Source organism: Alternaria hordeiaustralica (genome assembly GCF_023758085.1).
Source record: "Alternaria hordeiaustralica strain BMP 2776 chromosome Unknown scaffold_11, whole genome shotgun sequence".
Taxonomy (NCBI): Eukaryota; Fungi; Ascomycota; class Dothideomycetes; order Pleosporales; family Pleosporaceae; genus Alternaria; species Alternaria hordeiaustralica.
In genome coordinates, this window is record NW_026056783.1 from 727,999 (window position 1) to 745,837 (window position 17,839).

Here is a 17,839-nt window from a genome sequence, read left to right on the forward strand (position 1 = left end):
CATATGCTGCGTGCCGTGCCACCTGCACTGCGAAACGAGGGTACAGCAAGGATGTGCGTCTGTGAAATGCCGCGCCAATTTTTGCATGTGTTGGATTGTGCTTTTTGGACTGTGTTACATACTATAGATATAGATTTACTGCAGTATTGTTGTAGCCGGCATGCGGGCTACTGGTTCTACTTGCACTGCCCAACTCTTCGATACTTGGATGCTCCTATCCGGCCCGCTGTATGAGGGTCTGGAATTTTCGGAGCGTCCGGATCGCGATATGTCCATGAGTTGGTATCCTTTGCTGTCGTCTTTGGAGGTTTGCTCTCCTCGACGGCGCAGATCGTCCAATCGCATCAGTCCCGACTCAAACCCCTCCATGAAAAGCTTGGTGTACGGAAGACATGTAGTGACGATAGCAAAGCATTGCACAATCTGGTTGCAGATAGACGAGCGCCAGTAACCGAGTGTCATATCGTCTTTCAAAGGGGAATTGGTGCTGTCGCGATTGAAGAAGCTAAGCTGAACCGCAGCAGCAACAAGAACTCTTGTGTAGCTTGTCAGTATTTGAGATACGTGTAGAGCTTCGTACTCACAGTAACCGACATGAGAACAAAGCCATGACCGCTGCCTTCCGTTGCCGTCGCATGTGAAGTTGCGCTGTTATGCCCAATTCCAAGGCCACGATCGCGAGCTCTGTCATGATATTGAAGCATGAGACGGTATTCCACCAGGTCAACTGCCTAACGTCAGCCAGAAGCCGACTACGCATCTGCGTAGATTACTGACACGGTCGATGCACTGATCCAATGTCCTATCCCATGGTCGCGGCAGCCGGCACTCGAATGCTGCGACCAACACAGAACAGACCAGCCACAAGATTATAAGAGCCAAGACGCCGAAGTTGATTCTGCGGTGGAGTTCGGATGGAGTCAGATGATGGACGAATGCTACGACAGCAAGCTTCGAGAAGCCGAGGGAGACAATGAAGAGTATCATTGCGGCATATTCGCTCTTCGCTCATATCAGCGCTCCGGACCAGGTACTCAAGCGGAGGTAGGAGGTTACTTTGAGATTCGACTCAATCTGATATCCACTCAAAGTCGCGATCGGTTTCCCGAAACCGTAGTGTGCTTGCAGCAATACGGCGACAGATTGTGCGACACAAAATATCTGGCGATAATCATTAGCAAATGTTGCTGAGTATCTTGATGCTCCACTTACCAAGGCTGCAAGTACCAGCCATGACTCGATCGTCAACGTCCGAAACACGTAGAACTTGATGCCGGCATGCGTCAAGAAGGCCAGGAGACTGGTTACGAGAGTGAACCAAGTGATGATCTGAACGATGGGCGTCCAATTCAAGTCCGACACAATGACTTGATACATCGTCTTAGACATACGCTAGAAAGGCTGTTGAGCAGAGGCCGATCGACGACTACTGCGAGAACGGACATGTTGTATGGAATGTGGGGTGAGCGGCGCGGGTAGCAAGAAGCAGGGTGAGCGTATCAGGTACGGGCCCGCCAGTGCGGTTCTTCTCGTGATGAGTAGCACAACAGAGCTGTGCCACATGCAGCTGCGCAAAAGTATAGGAGTTGGGAGACCATAGTGGCAATGTCGCGTTGAGCATAAAGCGGCTGGCATGCCGGCTAAAAGAGCTTTTCATTACCTCGCAGAACGCTCGACACCTCGTGTGTTTCTGCTGAGGCAGTCGAGGAACTACCTGCGCAGCCTTACAACCTTGCGGAGAGCTCGAAGAGGCACAGCATGTGGCCTATCGTTGTGATGGCGTACGTGTGCTGCAACTGGTGTGGAGTGGGCACACCAACACAGCCACGTGTACGGCGTTGTCTCAGGAGTTGACTGATCCGGAGGTGGTTCAAGTTGCGCGCCGCTTGTTGAACGGCTGCTCGAGTCCAGTAGTTAGGTTAGACGGCGATTACCCAAAGCCTCGGGGCGCAATACAGTTTTGATCAAGTACGCAGGAAGTATCAAGTATTAGGGCGAGGCTGGGATGTGATCTTCAGACTAAAGCAGTGCCGGGAGCGGTCCGCATCATTGGAGTTAGGTCTTCCTTGTCGGTTAGTCGGACAAAAGCCTCTGTTCGCCTGTAACGCGATGGCGTGACGCTCGCCTGTCAGAAAGCGAGGGTCTTCGACTTCGCGAAGCAGGCCTCTTGAGATTGCGACTGCACCCATACCCTGGCGACATGGCTGATTGGCTTGCGGCTGAACGGAGGGACACGCTCCTTTTCACAAGAACGGATCGAGCCACCGGTAGATATTCCATGTATATCTAGGTAATGCTGGCGATGATGGTATACAGATGTTGAGATGGGTGTTGCAAAGGGCGAGTTGAGACTGGGGATGGGAACTCGGCCCAAGTGATGATGACATGACGCCAAGACACTAATTGAGCTAGAGCACAGCGAGGGGCAACGCGCTGAATGGCACTTGGTGCAAGAGCGATTGAGTACTACGATACACTATGAGACGTTTTCGAACCACCACATCGGCACATCCTAGCAGGGTGTGAATGTACACAACAGCGTTCATGTCCGGCGGATAAATTCTGCAGGCAGCCGGCCATGCCACGCGCTACCGAGCTCCGAATCGACCTCGGGAGTCTCTCCATTTAGCACGCTACCCGAGATAGCTAACAATTTCAATATTCTTCGATCGGTAGCTGCAAATATCTCGCTTGAGTTGAGAGTCTTGACGGAGACGAGGAGTTCGTCACGCAACCTGGGCTAGATTTTCCAGTGGACTGAACACTAGGTAACACATACTCAGGCCGAACCATATTGCGCGACATTCAATTATCGTATTCTACGACTCATTACATACGTAAACCACCTCAGAAGCAATTTCTCAGTTCCTCCGCTCACTATACCCATAATTCGCTCTGATGAAATCCCACGCACACCGCTGAACCTCTATAGTTGCCTTCACACCCGCACAGTCATTCCCAAACAGACTTCTCCATGCCATCCTAAAGTCCCTCATTCTCTTGTTAGTCGCCACTGTCCATTCTTTCCGTGTTTGTTCATCCTGCAGTCCGTGGGGAAGCCAGAAGCCGACTTGCTCGCCGCTCGGCTCGAATTCGAAGGAGGCGTGTGGATTATGGCAGTGGTATGTACACGATGGATATTTCGGATTGCGGATGTCATCGCGGAGGCGACGCCGGCGGGAGGGACAGTGTTCTGGGCAGGGATCCGTTGGTTTCGGTATGGGTGACAGCGTGAGTGTGGGATCTACAAGCTCCTCGGTTGTCGAAGGCGGCGTTTCGATGCCTGTGGAGCTTTCGCCCTCACTGTCGATCTCGGTTTGTAGTCGAGGTAACTCATTGATATCTTCGGTGTTCTCAACATCGTTCTCTTCCTCTTCCTCTGCCTCTTCTATGTCCTCTCCGAACAGTATGCCTATATTTCCTCTTTCAAGGCTGTCTTCCTCTTTCTCGACCTTCTCAACATACACCGACTCCTCATTCAGCTTCTCATCAGGCACATAGCATCTATGGCCCGCGTCCCACTCTCCAAACCCACCCCATGTCTTCAGTGCCTCCATTACACTCTCAATGTCGCAATCTGACCTCAACACGACCGCCGCAAACCAGTACCCTGGCTGCACAAACACATCTCCCCTCTCTTCTTTCAACGCTAATGCCATTCTAGAGCAATTTTGGCATCGACACTTGAACTCTCCCACCTCCAATATATCCACCGCCCCAAACTTCGGGAAAGCAGAGAGTCTATCAAGCAACCTCCAAACCGCAGGCTTGTTCACCGAGCTGCGCTCATCAATCGGAAGACGAATCGCTTCCTCTGTTGCAAGGCCCTTGGTGACCAACATCCTCCAAGCCCGGTAGTGCCTGGATTGTACTTCATATCTCTGTTTGAGACTGAGGAAGAGAGGGGCGAGCGCGCGAGCCTGGAGGACTGGCCAATCGTAACGAAGTTGTGAGGCCATCGCGCTAGATAGGTAGATGGACTGGTAGAGGGAGTCGTGATGGAGCGGATGGCCGTTTCCACCGCGAGATAAGACGCGGAGGAGCTCTCGTGTCATGGTGAGATCTGCTTGGATTGCTTGTGGGCGCGTTGGCCGCAGTGGTTGGAGTGACATGTTAGACATCTTCTAAATCGGTGTTACGAAATTGTCTTAGGTAATGTCGCTGTGGTATTTGTTGATGAAATGTAAAGAGCGGGTGAAGTGCTTGCGATGACGCTTTCTTATGTACAAGTTGAAATGGAAAATATATTTGAAAAGCGAGGACGTTGACCATGGTTTCAAGCTTGGCTAGCCAACGAGAACTCTTATATATCGAGCCATTAGTCACCTCTCTGTCCGCTACCAAACTACAACCCCATCGATTTTCTCCTGTCCCTCTGACCACTCTCCTTAAGCTCTCTCAAATCCTTCTGGTACTGCTTAATCGTCTTCGGCGGCATCCCCACCTCCCAGTCATCTTTACTCCCAATTCCACCTCCGTCCACTTTGACATACGTCTTCTCCACCCTAACATTCCGCTCCCTTCCAAACCCACCTCCGAATCCGCTTCTACCTTCACCACTCGTTCCACTGACTTTGCTACCACCGTCTACCTTCTTACCCTTCTCTGCCTTGCTCACCTTCCTCTTCTGCTTTTTCGCCTCCTTTTTCCTCTCTCTCTCATTGCTCAATCTACACGGCCTGCAAAACCCAGTCTCAGTTCCGTCACTCAGCACTCTAGTATGACCATCTATGCCTCGAGAAGTAGTCGTGTCGCGCACGATTCTTAGATTTGTCCTACATGTACATGGGAGGTTGTTCGCAGCTGCTTGGCAGGGGACTACATCGCCGACGTTGCTGTACTCGTGGCCGCACTCTCGCCAGTAAACTTTGTATTGAGTGCATAGAGCTGGAGTGGTGGTAAGGGGATTTGGGTCCATCGTAGGGTTGAATGCAGCTGGATGGCGGAGGCTGGTACTCACGGTCTTCCAGAGGAGAGAAGTAGGTAGTCCTTGCGGTCATGTGCTAGAGTGTATTGCGTGCTATGGATAATGATGGTGACTGTCGCCAGGAGATGGAGTCAGCAGACAGGAGGCAGGAAGTAGTGAATGATCAGTTCTGCGCCAGTTTCACATCAGACCACGTGAGTGCGTCACCGTCAAGCGGGTTGGGAACGTTCCATGAAACCAGACCTGCGCATACATTATCTTTCCCATTCTGCATAGTAAACCTTACTGCTTCTCAGGATATCCCATCTTTACTTCGTCTTCCGCTGTTCCAAACCCTCCCCAGCCCTCAAACTCGTCCGCGAACTTGACTGCTGCACTGAGCCAGTGGTTTGACTTGTCACTACCCTTCTCCCATGTCTCCTCCGCTACCTTCAACGCACGCAATGCTGCATCATGTCAGTCAAGAACACTGCGATTCGGCAAGAGGCTCGTGACATACCTTTGACGTAATGCGCATCAGTCGAATGTGGTCCGTTCAAGGCCTTGTCCACAACATGCTTCCAAGTCTTCTTCTGGCTGTCGTCACCAGTCATCGCTTTACCCATATTGATCTCTGGCCTCGTCTGGGCAATGTATACAGCTAGCGCGAACAGCCACCATTGCCGTAGAAGACTGACATGAAACTTGGCCGGTATCAACGGGAGAAGGATGCGAATAGCGTGAGAGCTTGTAAGCACATGTACGAGGAAGAAGTCGTACTTTCCCTTTTCAGGTCGTGGTGTTCCAGTCAAAAGCCCCAGGCCGACCTCCTGAGCAGCTTGGAACTGTTCGTTCGGGGCGGTAATTTCCCAAGCATTCCAGTACTCCAGAAAGGCTTCTTCACGCTCCTCCAGCACTTTCGTGATATCGCCGCTGCGGTGATCGTACAGTCCATCGAAGCGCTTATCCTTGCGCACTTTGTCCAACAAATTGACGAGCCCGGTGTGGTTCCCAGTCGCCTCATGAGGGCTGGGCTTCGTGTATTTTGGATCGTCGATGTATTTATGGAGCGGACTGTAGAAGCAAGAGCCCATCGCTAGGGCTTCGATCGCAACGGTCGTGGAGTTGAGCTCGTAAGCGTAGCCGAGATGAATGAGAGGGTGCGCAACTGCATGGGATTAGCGATATTCGGGCTTTGGAAGAGCGCAAGCTTACGTCCTGAAATGAGGCCGTTGATCAGCGGTTCTTTGCCCTTGAGCAAGAACTCCTCAAGAACTTCCTCAACATCGTACTTCTTGCTCACGAGCTGATCCTCGAAGAAATCAATGAATGCGCGTTGGTATCTGGCTGCCCATTAGCGACTGACCCTGATCCTATTGAATCGCACCATCATGCAGCTACTTACTCGCGCTTCCCCAGAAACTCTCGCCAGTCGTCCTTTGTTATCTCACCAGGCGCATCATGCCAAGGTTCCAGCACTTCCGCCTCTCTTTCGTAGATCTCGTTCAGATGCTCTGCGGTGCCTCCCAGAAGGTAAGCCGATCCCAGGATCTAGGGTACATGCTTAGCAGCTACAGCCTTTACAGGAGGAGCAGCATACGTGCGGTGTATGGTTGTGAAAAGTGAGATTGTGGTATATGATTGCGTAGTTGGCGTGGTTCGCTTTGAGTAGGTGCTTGAGAGTTCGCGGTCGCTTCTCTGCCGAGGTCTCGATGTCGTGAATTTCTACGGAGGGGAGGCCGACGGTGAGATGCGTGCCTTCGCCGGCGCGAAGAAAAGAAGGCAGTGATATTCTCGGTAGGCTGAACATTGTGACTGTGTGGTTGCAAAAGTCAAGAGAGTTTGCGGGGAAGATGCGCATCTGAGAGCTCGCGTCGCGCCTTCCTCCTTCTGGTATGACGTGATGTCCTCGCGACTTTAGCCCAATCGGGATGAGCAGTCTCCAAACAACATCACAACATTGATCGTTTCCTTCGTCTCTACTCATACATGCTTCAAGATATATGAGGCTTGCCAGCATACAGTTACTGCATTAGGTAACAACCTGTTAGCGTGGATTATAGCAGGTGTGGATGGAGTCCGCTCACCTCACTCCTCAATGCTCACCTTTGTACTTCCCTGTAGTATAGTGAGCGTATCTAGCGGACTCCTGCCTTCTCTACCCTAAATGTATTTATCATAGACATGAGATTTGTAAACAAAATTACTTCATGCCCAATCGGGAAGGTTCACTGTGGTGTAGATTCCTGCAGAATGTAGCATGAAGGACATGAGCTTCATTTCGCCCTTCGGCTTTCTCTTGTGCTGCAGGCTCTTCTTATCCACTTCACTGCGGCACTACAACACATTACGCCTTTTCAAACATTGCCTGTCCACTCGTTACTCAAACAGAAAGCAGACTAAATGAATGCATGCTCAGATAGGCAGTTGACTCACGTCCATCGATTGCTGCGAATTTTGGGTGAAGAGGGTCCCCTCGCCAATTTCACCCTGAACCGAACTACTACGAGAGTTTTGCTTTTCACAGACAGGGACGCTACAATCGACGGAAGCCGCATATTGCCCGATGTAGTAGTGTATCGTCCCATACTGCACCGGACAATGGTGCTTCGGCAAGCCATGGCATTCGACCGTTGGATGCAACAGTTCCTTTAACGACAGCGAACAAACATATCATATTCTCGAGCAGCCTACCGGATCTTCCATTGGACATGATGTCGTAGATAGTCTATACTGCTCACTTGTCTTATGGAAATATTTCTTGCATGCTCTTTCGCAATATACACAGCTGTCGAATACGTATATGGCGAATATAGTATATTGATCATCATTGGGAGCAGAGACAACAATAGCTGTGTTCTAAGAGAAGATTTACTGCATACCTCTTTGATTCTTAGTTGATGATGATGTCTTCAAGGGTCCACGGGTTGGTGTGAGGTCCTTAGCCATCATCCGTTCATTAATCTTGAAGCACCCAAGTCGACACCGCAACAAAAGCTCCGCGGCGATCAATTGGATAAATGCTGCTCTGACGTAGTGCACTAAGAGTTGTTCTACCTTACATCACGGCAGGTTACCAAAGACGCTTCCGCACAGGATACGGGTTATGACATACTGCAGAGCGACCCACCACGTTTAGTACAGGCGGAAATCGGGCTTTGTACGAGCCGAGCGGCCTTCCTCCACCACAACTGCTGAGGACGTATCGCTTAGACTTCTTCCTGCGAGGACACGTCCGCTGTTGAAATCACGACTCGTCAATATGGAGACGCTGTGGAGTGTTTTCCGTCCGCCATGTCGTTAAATTGGTGCAACGACGAGGTGTGAGGTAGTTGCCGCCTTATCCGATGTCTGGAACTGATGCAGCACAGGGAACGCTCATCCTGCGCACATCGTTGGATCACATCTGGGGAGAAAGATGGAGACAGTGCGATACAGCGGGTCTGGACGCTGACACGCTGGAGTCGAGATCTCTGGTGCTGTCAGTGTTGTGCATCGATCCTGACCCCCACGACGCGATCCAAGGAGAGCCTTGGTATGCAGGGGCGGCATTAGGATCGGCACGCGACAAGCTTTTCTCGAACGCCGCGGGCGGTTTGAAACAGCCTTCCGCGATAACGGCAATGACCCTGGAAATTAAGGATAAGGCTTCCTAGGCATGTGAAAGGCGATAAAGAACAACGGTTGAGAAAGTTAGAACGCGTCACGACCGACTGGGCGGCCGAGCCGCACCTCTCTCCAACTTTCGCCCTGTCGCGCGACCTTCATCGACTGTGCAGACGCTCAAAATAGACACACTTTGCAGAGTTTTGAGGGACCGACACAGGAAGCGTCCGGGACCTGCATTGCGATGCTGCGTGACGTCGGTGGCTGTCGCTAAGAGCTTGTGCTGGCAGACCTAACGGCGCATGCGACGCCGCTGTCATGGCATTTTCGACCGAGATAGATAGCCGCAGGCGTGGTTGAGGGCCATTCTAGTATATTCGATGGCTGTGGTTGGCGCAGACGCGCATCCTTACAGCTTTGTGTACCAGATTCGGTCCCAACAGAGATTCTAGACAAAGCGATGCGGCCCACCCGGTGTGCTTGCCATGGCCATAACACGTCCGCCGTCGGTTCCATGACCCATTTTTCTATGCGCCAGTCACTGTCGAAGGGTTGGCGTCGAATTTCAGGAATCGCAGATCGGGTGTCCCCAAAAATAATCCCTGGCCCAGCGCTGCTCCTGCTCCTTTAACCCCGGGCGAGCTCCACATCTCACTTGCTAACATCGCTGCTGTCCATCCCACAGTGTTGTCTTCTCTTTTCTCACCACCTCTACCGCACATTAATCACTACAGGGCACGCCACTTTTCTTCGTCACTCGCTAAAACATTTTCTGGATACGTCGGCACCGAGCTTGACGTCATCCCGTTGCAGCAGTTCGCGTTTGACCCTGGACCACCGGAAGGGCGAGCGCAAGCCATTGACTGCTGGTTTGGCGTAAAAAAGCATACCATTGTTTCAGCAATCGCATTTTGCGTTATCTACAAAAAATCGCCGCAAAATCAAAACACAGTCGCTACCTCATCGCTCTCCCGAAGTAGCTTTTCGATCGGATTTCCTATCGAACCTTGGTTCGGGCGCGACTCTCCATTATGAGTACACCAAATTATGAGCGGCCAGAGCCGACATACGACATGGACAGCAACATGTCCCACCATCAGCAGCGATCTTCCGACGAGGACGGCACAGTTGTGGGGGACGATCATCAGCGGCCATTGCGTGTAGATACTGCCGCACGGCCACCGCACAACAGATCACGTTCTGGCACCCACCTTACCGTCGAAACCGCACATGATATTCCAGCAATGAAGGGCATACAGTCACCGTCGCAAACGCGTGAGCAAGCGAGCAGGCTCAACGATGACCTTGCAGTGCTCGCCATTGAGCAAGGTCTGGATGAGAAGGAGGCTCTTAGGCGCAACGCGTCGATGAACCCATCCATGACGCGCGTGCGATCCCGCCGTGAGGACCTCGTAGACGACTTCGACGCGGCGACGAACCCATTGCACGAACAAGCGGCTCGCTATACGCCACCCGAAAACCCGACCACAAGCTTCTCCAAGTTCTTCAAGAAGGTTCACAACTCATCATGGCTTGTTAGGTACTTTACGTACATTACGCCCATGGTGCTCTTGATCCTCATTCCTTTGATGGTTGGCATCTTTGCATTCCCCAATGCGAATGTTGGAGGAGTCAAGCTTGTCTGGTTTTCGATTTGGCTCATGATTGTATGGCTGACACTGTGGGCTGGAAGAGTAAGTATCTCCGTCTTTCTAGTTTTACAATCACTAACATCCATCGCAGGTACTCGCGAAACTCCTCCCGTGGCCTATTGGTCTCATCTCTTCCCTCTTCACCAACAACAGCAAGAAATGGAGAGACATGGGCAAGCAACTCGAACTTCCAGCTACTTTGTTCTTCTGGTGGTTGGCCATTGAAGTATCCTTCCTCCCAACAATGAAGAACCACCACGTCAACGGCGACAAGAACACGCGCGACTGGGAAGGCACCATGAACAAGGTCCTTGTAGCTCTCTTCGTCGGATTCGTGCTCAACTTCATCGAGAAGATCATCATCCAACTCATCGCCATCAGCTTTCACCTGCGAACTTACCAGGACCGTATTGAGCTGAACAAGTTCCAGATTGGTAGTTTGGCGAAGCTGTACAGATTTTCCAAAGAGAAGATTGCCATGGAAGATTCCGAGTTTGAGCAGGGCGACGACAATGCTCCATCGGGCGCGCGCACCCCCGGTCAGGTTCTCACAGAGGCGCAAAAGAACATCAAAGTCGGTTTCAACAAGTTTGGAGACATCGCTGGAAAGGTCGCTGGGGACTTCACCGGTCGTGCGGTTACTGGCAGTGGCCATCCTCACCAGGTTGTTCTGCAACTCATTGGTACTACCAGCGGCGCTCAGGTTCTGGCTCGCCGTCTGTATCGTACCTTTGCGCGACCTGAGACCGAGACTGTTCATTCCGAGGATCTCAACAATGCCTTCGACAGCGACGAGGAAGCCACTGCTGCATTCTCCATGTTCGACAAGGATATGAACGGCGATATCTCCATGGAGGAACTCGAGGCTGTCTGCGTCGAGATTGGCCGTGAACGCAAGTCTATTACCGCCTCCCTGAAGGATCTCGATAGCGTCGTCTCCAAGCTCGACGATGTCTTCATGTTCATAGTGCTGATCATCACCATCATCGTGTTCATCTCGCTGATCTCGACCTCCGCCGCCGGTGTCCTAACATCCGCTGGTTCGACCCTTCTGGCTCTATCTTGGCTCTTCTCCGCAACCGCTCAGGAGTTCCTCCAGTCGTGCATCTTCGTCTTCGTCAAGCACCCCTACGATGTCGGTGACCGTGTCATGATTTACGGTAACACCGGAGATCTCGGCCGCGGTGATGATTACTTCGTCAAGGAAATCGCCCTCTTCTACACGGAGTTCAAGAAGATGCAAGGTCACGTTGTCCAAGCGCCCAACAGCTACCTCAACACGCTCTTCATCCTTAACCACCGTCGATCGGGTGCCCTCGCCGAAGCCATCCCCATCATCATCAAGTTCGGTACAACGCTCGAGCAAATCGAAAAGCTCCGCAACGTGCTCCTCGAATTCGTCACCGCCGAGCAACGCGAGTACCAGACCAATATTCTCACCGAACTGCGCGCCGTCCAAGAAGTCCACTGGCTCGAACTCAACGTCGTTTTCTTCTACAAATCCAACTGGCAAAACGAACTGCTCAGATTGCAGCGCCGCAACAAGTTCATCTGCGCCCTTACCATGGCAATCCAGGAGTGCGAAATCGAAGGCCCCCGTATGCGCTACCCCGGTCAGAAAGAGTCTTTCCCGGTTTACATGCAGAATCTGCAGAACCCTGCTACACCTGGTGTCGGCATCAACGGCAACCCAGACCACCCCAACGGCACCATCCGCAACCAAGCCCAAGACCAACCATTCGTTGCACCCGCAGAAGGCACATCAGACTCTGCCACCGGAACCGGCGCGGGACCAACCCGCACCGGCTCGATTCTGAAGAAGCCAGAGACCCTCTCCGCAATGGGCCGCCGCGTCGACTTCTCGCTCGGAATGAAATCCATGGGCCTAGACGACCCCAGCGGCGATGTCCTCGACGACCGCGAAAACGCGTCCCGCGCCCGCGCAACCGTCGTCCGCGTGACCTCGCCCTCTCGCTCTCAAGACCGAAACAACGACCGCCAATCCAATGACAGCGCACGCAGCACCGGCCTCCAACGCGTCGGCACAAACGCCTCGTCCACCACCCGCGAACGCACCCACCGAAACCGCTTCTTCAGTCGCAACCGCTCTGGCAACGATGTCGAAGCTGGTATGGCTGATATCCCCGAAGGTAGCGGTTACGACACCCCGCCTAAAAAGAAGAACACGCTTGATCCCCGCAGTGGCCTTATCAGTCCCCGGGCTGTGAGGAGCAGTGGCGGCGAGGATGAAGTGCCTATTACGAGGGTGGGCAGTGCGGATGTGCCTAGGAGTACGGGTGCGTTGGCGCCTAGTACGGCGGATAGTGAGAGGACGTTCGGTCCACCAGCGAGAAGTCGCACGGAAGGGATTGAGATGAGGAGGTTTCATTAAGGAAACTCTTTACCTCTCTCATGCGAAGTGTTGAGACAGCTGCGGAGTTGAAGCTGTCGGAAAAAAGTCTCATTCTGTCATTCCCTCCTTCTATTTCCCGCGTCTGTACAGCGATATCGCTCAGCGTTTTAGTACTCCGTTTACACTAGACTAGTCGACAGACAGATAGCCAAGGGCAGTGCGCCGGGCTTCTCTCCTTTCCTTCAATTTGTAAATCTGTAAATAATTCTTTTTCCAGCTATCAAGCCCTATCGTCAGGAGATAGCTCCAATAAATTGCGACAACATCGCTACTTCTCAGAATCGACAAAGTTTCGCGATCGAGGGTTTCACGTGCCATCATTCACATCATTTTTACATCACAACAAGAGCAGATCATCGTTTGAAAGTAAGACTATGCATTCGCGCATAGTTTCTCGATTCCAAGCCTACTAATCCCTCCAGCTCGTCGTAGCAAGCCTTACAAACAACATCGTTCCCTTTGGTTCCCTCCCGTATCTCTAAAAAACCTAGTACTCGCCCTCCTCAACGTCCTCCGCATCAAGCGAGTCCTCAGCAACCTCCTCGTAGTCCTTCTCCAGGGCAGCGAGATCCTCACGTGCCTCGGAGAATTCACCTTCCTCCATACCCTCACCCACATACCAGTGAACGAAAGCGCGCTTCGAGTACATGAGATCGAACTTGTGGTCAAGGCGGGACCAGGCCTCGGCAATGGCGGTGGTGTTGGACAACATGGCGACGCTGCGGTCGACGGAGGAGAGTTCGCTGCCGGGAACGCTGATGGGCCTGGGGTGTTGTTAGAAAGGATTGATTGTAATAAGGTAGGAAGGACGTACTTGGTGTAGTTGATTCCGAGCTTGAAACCAGTGGGGCACCACTCAACCAGGTTGAAGGAAGACTTGGCCTTGAGGGCACCGGCGGCGGCGGAGCAGTCGCGGGGGACGATGTCTCCACGGTACAGAAGTGCGACAGCCATGTACTTTCCGTTGCGTGGGTCGCAGACAACCATCTGGTTGTTGGGCTCGAAGCCTATCGGAGTTAGCAAATTATCACGCATACTGAAAGGCCGTACGAAGACATACACTGGAAGGTAAGGTCGGAAACCTTGAAGCTCTCGTGGGAGCTCTTCTTGGCCGAGATGACAGGCGCGTAACTGATGAGCGGGTAGTGGATACGCGGGTATGGCACAAGATTGGTCTGGAACTCGTTCAGATCGACATTGAGCGCACCATCGAAGCGCAAGCTGGAGGTGATGGAGCTGACGACCTGGGCGATCAGGCGGTTGAGATGCTCGTAGTTGGGACGGGGAATGTCCAAGCTGCGTCTGCAGATGTCGTAAACAGCTTCGTTGTCAACAAGGAAGGTGCAGTCGGAGTTCTCGATGGTGCTGTGTGTCGACAGAACAGCGTTGTAGGGCTCAACAACAGAGGTAGACACGCGAGGAGCAGGGTATACGGCGAATTCGAGCTTGCACTTCTTGCCGTAGTCGGTCGAGAGGCGCTCGAGGAGGAGTGCACCGAAGCCGGAACCGGTACCACCACCGAAAGAGTGGAAGATGAGGAAACCCTGGAGGGACGAGCAGTTGTCTGTGTTTGTTAGTAGGCGCATTGAGCCGATGTCGGGGAATGTGCTTACCAGCAACGCGACGGATCTTCTCAATAACGCTGTCGACCATCTCCTTGCCGATGGTGTAGTGACCACGCGCATCTACTCCCGTCAGTATGTCTGCATCTGCATTCCCAATAGCTTCCAAGACGCACAGTTGTTGGCAGCATCCTCCTTGCCGCTGATCAACAGCTCAGGGTGGAACAGCTGGCGGTAGGCTCCAGTTCGGATCTCGTCAATTGGCGACGGGTCCAAGTCGACGAAGATGGAACGAGGCACGTATTTGCCGCTGCCGGTCTCGGTGAAGAAGGTCTCGTAGGAGCCACCCTCGCCAAGCTCCTTCGCATCGGGGTTGGGACGACCATCGGGCAGCAGGCCGTGCTCGAGGAGGTACCTGGAAATATCGTGTCAGTCTTGACTGTAGGCTTCGGGCGCATGCGGTTCGCGACAACGTACAGCTCCCAGGCGCTGTTGCCCAGCTGTGTGCCAGCTTGGCCGATGTGAAGGTGGCAGATCTGTAGCTTGGTGTTAGCATTGCGCGTGCTGGGGTCATTCAATTTCTTGGAGTGTTCCAATCTCCAAGCTCTTTCATCTCTTCTTGCTCTTTAGCCACGGTAGAGCTTCATCTCGTTCATGTCGGCGCATGAAGCCCCCGCATCTCTTCGCATACTGCGATTGAACACTCCGCCAGAAACAAGACAACTTGACATACCTCTCCTCGCATGGTTACGGTGTTGCTGTGTCAAACAGGCGACTGTCGAAGGAACCTCTAGTTGCCGGCGTCGACGCTGGAGGCAGAAGTGTTCTGGGTTCAAGCGGTGAGGAGCGCCGCGTTGGACTAGCTTGGTGGGGTCGCTGCAGGGGCCGCACGGTTTTGTTTACGCGACCGTCGCGACAAAGGCGCCTTGCCACTTACAACCAACAGAACCGTGGCGCCCATGCGGCACAGCGGGGAGACCGCCTTTTGCCAGGGATCCCTCTTCTTGCGGTGTGATGAGCCGATGAAACTGCGCTTTGAAGGACTTTGCAGCTGTCAATCTACGGTGTGAAGCTAACAACTGGTATATTAGTGAAGTATAAAGACGCCGATCCTAACGATTTGAGCGTAAGCCTCGTGCGCCAAGCTGGATGATAATGCGAACCATTTCCATTCCTAGTCTAGGGGGATATCTCATGTGCGGAAGGAAACCAAAAACGCCTCCCATATGCTTCTTTGTGTGTTCGCGCTTGTCTCGTACGCCGTAGGAGCCCTAGGATGAGTACGACAATGCTCCTTACATCTCAGCATTACTCTCCAGGCCCATCGGCCACAGCCTCCTCGCCCTTCTTGCTCCACTCACCAGCCGAAGCATCGATTTCACGCGTCGCACTCTCTCTAGCTCCACTCTTGCTGTAAAACTCGTGAACGTCCTCGCATCCCTTTGGCGTCCTGCACAGCTTGCGGGCATCTGCAGACGCCGTCTTCCAAATCACCTCTCTGACCTCTTTGCCGACCTTCTCAATAGCGTCCATAGCCCAAATGACATCAAGATGTTCGTACCCCTCGATGACCTTGGAGTGTACGACATCGACATGTGGCTCTCGACCGTGTTCGAAACGGCGTAGAAGACGACGACCATCTACTAGGTCGTCGGAGCCACAGACCCATAATGCAAAAGGAGGAGTTTGCGGACCGTACCACGCGTAGCGCTCAGCTTCTCTCCTGTCCTTCTGATGCTCATCGTCGGAGTCATGTGGCGGACTTCCGGTCTTAGTTTTCGTCTGCTCGATCTCCTCGTCTTCCTTATCTTCCATGATCTTCTCGTCTCGTGTGGCCAAGATGCATTTCTGCTTCGCGAAACATTCCCGCCCGAGCCACCATCTCATACTCTCTGCACTGACATAGACGGGGGAGAATTGAAACATGCGATTTCTCAGATCACGTTCCCAGCGGTCGTCCGTCCAGTTGAACAGAAAGGCGAAGACACGATAACCCATGGAGCCGTAGAATTTTCCGGGAAGGAGACCATGCATAACCATCATGAACGGAATGAAGGCGTGGATGCCGAAAACAGTCCGGAACATGTTTGGACTGATGACTTGCATGAACTTGAACTGAGCCTTCCCGATCAAAGGACCAGCATAGGCGGCAGGTGCTAGTGCGCAGAACACAGATATCTTCTCGCCAATCTCAGGTCGCTGTTCCTTCGCTAATGCCACAAGAGTTTGTGTGGTCCCCTGGCTGTGCGCAATGAGACCCAGCTTTTCGAATCCGGTCTCCGAAAGTACGCGAGAGATAAGGGCAGGCAAGTCCATGACACCCATCTGACGAATGTTCCAAGCCCACATGCGCGGGTCTCCGTATTGCAAAGTGGTATGGCGAGGTTTGAAACCGCATCTGTTGTTGCCAAGCCAGACATCGTAGCCGGACTTTGCGAGGAAGAAAGCGAGACTGTCGTCATCGTTCGTGCAGTAAGCGCCTGCGGACTGCAAAAGGCCGTGGATCATAAGGACTGGGTACTTCTTTTCACCTTCTTCATATTGCGACCCAGCAACACCCGTGCGATCTTCAGGGAAAAGCTCTGGTGAATGCGGGGAACGCTGGCCGTCATTCGTGCGCTTGTAGTCACGAGGATTGTAAAGATGCCAGAGTTCGATGATGAAACCGTCTTCTGTCTGGACGTTAAAGATCTCGCAGTCCAGTCCCACTCTTCGTGCATAGTGGCGCACATCGCAGACCAGAGGATCGGGACCGCCTTCTAACGGCTCAAACTCATCTGTTGTTCCGCCATCTTCTCCATTCTCCAGTTTTTGAGCTGACGGCATTGTGTCTCGCTTCTTCCACGCTCTTTCTGCCTCTCTTCTTGCTTGCTTTCGCTTCGTTTCCTCTTCGTAGAACGGTCTTCGCTTCTCAGCATCGCGGAAAGTGAGCAGTAGGAACAGGTGTTTGCACATGCCAGGAAGGGACGTAAAGCCTGCACCTAAGACTATGACGAGAAGGAACAAGAATGACAAGATGCCGGACGAGACTCGGAAGAACCAGCACTGACATTTCCTCAGAAGTGTTGGCGGTCCGTACATAGGCAGAGGCGGGAATAGAGGGTTTGTCTTCGAAGGCGCTTTCGAATCACCCAATGGGACATCTGACTTCCCCTCGCCATTCATGTCTGCTTCTTTCGGAGGTATACCATGTATCGTTCCATCTTTTGCTTCGCGCAGCCGCGGTGAGAAGGATTCTTTCTTTGTAGGATCACGGTCGTCAATAATGTCTCGCAATTCGTTGAGCTTCGTCGCTTCTTCCAGAGGAACAGCAGGTAGTCGATGGCCGTCGGCAGTTTCGATGACAGGATCTTGCGGAGTTATGAACCGTGCTTCAACCGCCTGTGTGGAACCTGTGCCCTCATTCTCTTGCTCTGGTGTGTATTGTCCGAGACGCTTAGCCTGGTGTGCAAAGTCGACTGCAGCCTGTGTCTTGGACTTTCTCTTTTCTTCATGATGGTTGAACTGCTCTTCAACACGGTGTTTGGCGGCTGTAATAGAGGCCTTCGGCATATTGATCTGGGGAAAGCCCTATGGTTCGGCGACGGTGGTGTGGAGCGTCCAGGGTCGCGTGGAGCATAGGTACGGATGCCGGCAAATTAGTCCCTTCTTCAGTGTTGTAATCCCGAGTGGGCGGATCGCAGTCCTCTGTACGCGCAAA

The 17,839-nt window shown here is 52.7% G+C and overlaps 7 protein-coding genes across 7 annotated transcripts; 1 reads left to right on the forward strand and 6 right to left on the reverse strand.

Annotated features, from left to right (window-relative positions):
- Nucleotides 1-135: 135 nt before the first annotated feature.
- Nucleotides 136-1,389, reverse strand: J4E84_006171 (uncharacterized protein; the record flags this gene model as incomplete). Its single annotated transcript, XM_049388762.1, has 5 exons — nt 136-535; nt 585-727; nt 778-1,002; nt 1,057-1,161; nt 1,213-1,389. The coding sequence occupies 5 exons, from the start codon at nt 1,387-1,389 to the stop codon at nt 136-138; spliced, it is 1,050 nt and encodes a 349-aa protein (XP_049243661.1).
- Nucleotides 1,390-2,861: 1,472 nt separating this feature from the next.
- Nucleotides 2,862-3,540, reverse strand: J4E84_006172 (uncharacterized protein; the record flags this gene model as incomplete). Its single annotated transcript, XM_049388763.1, has 2 exons — nt 2,862-3,504; nt 3,536-3,540. The coding sequence occupies 2 exons, from the start codon at nt 3,538-3,540 to the stop codon at nt 2,862-2,864; spliced, it is 648 nt and encodes a 215-aa protein (XP_049243662.1).
- An 805-nt stretch (nt 3,541-4,345) lies between these two features.
- On the reverse strand, nt 4,346-4,787 carry J4E84_006173 (uncharacterized protein; the record flags this gene model as incomplete). The annotated part of the gene is made up of 2 exons (XM_049388764.1): nt 4,346-4,670; nt 4,780-4,787. 2 exons carry the CDS (start codon nt 4,785-4,787, stop codon nt 4,346-4,348), a joined length of 333 nt encoding a protein of 110 aa, XP_049243663.1.
- A 422-nt stretch (nt 4,788-5,209) lies between these two features.
- On the reverse strand, nt 5,210-6,716 carry J4E84_006174 (uncharacterized protein; the record flags this gene model as incomplete). The annotated part of the gene is made up of 5 exons (XM_049388765.1): nt 5,210-5,373; nt 5,427-6,074; nt 6,122-6,249; nt 6,312-6,457; nt 6,507-6,716. 5 exons carry the CDS (start codon nt 6,714-6,716, stop codon nt 5,210-5,212), a joined length of 1,296 nt encoding a protein of 431 aa, XP_049243664.1.
- Nucleotides 6,717-9,585: 2,869 nt separating this feature from the next.
- J4E84_006175 (uncharacterized protein) lies at nt 9,586-12,556 on the forward strand (the record flags this gene model as incomplete). The annotated part of the gene is made up of 2 exons (XM_049388766.1): nt 9,586-10,206; nt 10,256-12,556. 2 exons carry the CDS (start codon nt 9,586-9,588, stop codon nt 12,554-12,556), a joined length of 2,922 nt encoding a protein of 973 aa, XP_049243665.1.
- Nucleotides 12,557-13,064: 508 nt separating this feature from the next.
- On the reverse strand, nt 13,065-14,884 carry TUB1_1 (alpha-tubulin; the record flags this gene model as incomplete). Its single annotated transcript, XM_049388767.1, has 7 exons — nt 13,065-13,341; nt 13,392-13,584; nt 13,638-14,141; nt 14,191-14,262; nt 14,316-14,554; nt 14,617-14,675; nt 14,873-14,884. 7 exons carry the CDS (start codon nt 14,882-14,884, stop codon nt 13,065-13,067), a joined length of 1,356 nt encoding a protein of 451 aa, XP_049243666.1.
- A 563-nt stretch (nt 14,885-15,447) lies between these two features.
- Nucleotides 15,448-17,691, reverse strand: J4E84_006177 (uncharacterized protein; the record flags this gene model as incomplete). Its single annotated transcript, XM_049388768.1, has 1 exon — nt 15,448-17,691. The coding sequence occupies one exon, from the start codon at nt 17,689-17,691 to the stop codon at nt 15,448-15,450; it is 2,244 nt and encodes a 747-aa protein (XP_049243667.1).
- Nucleotides 17,692-17,839: the final 148 nt, after the last annotated feature.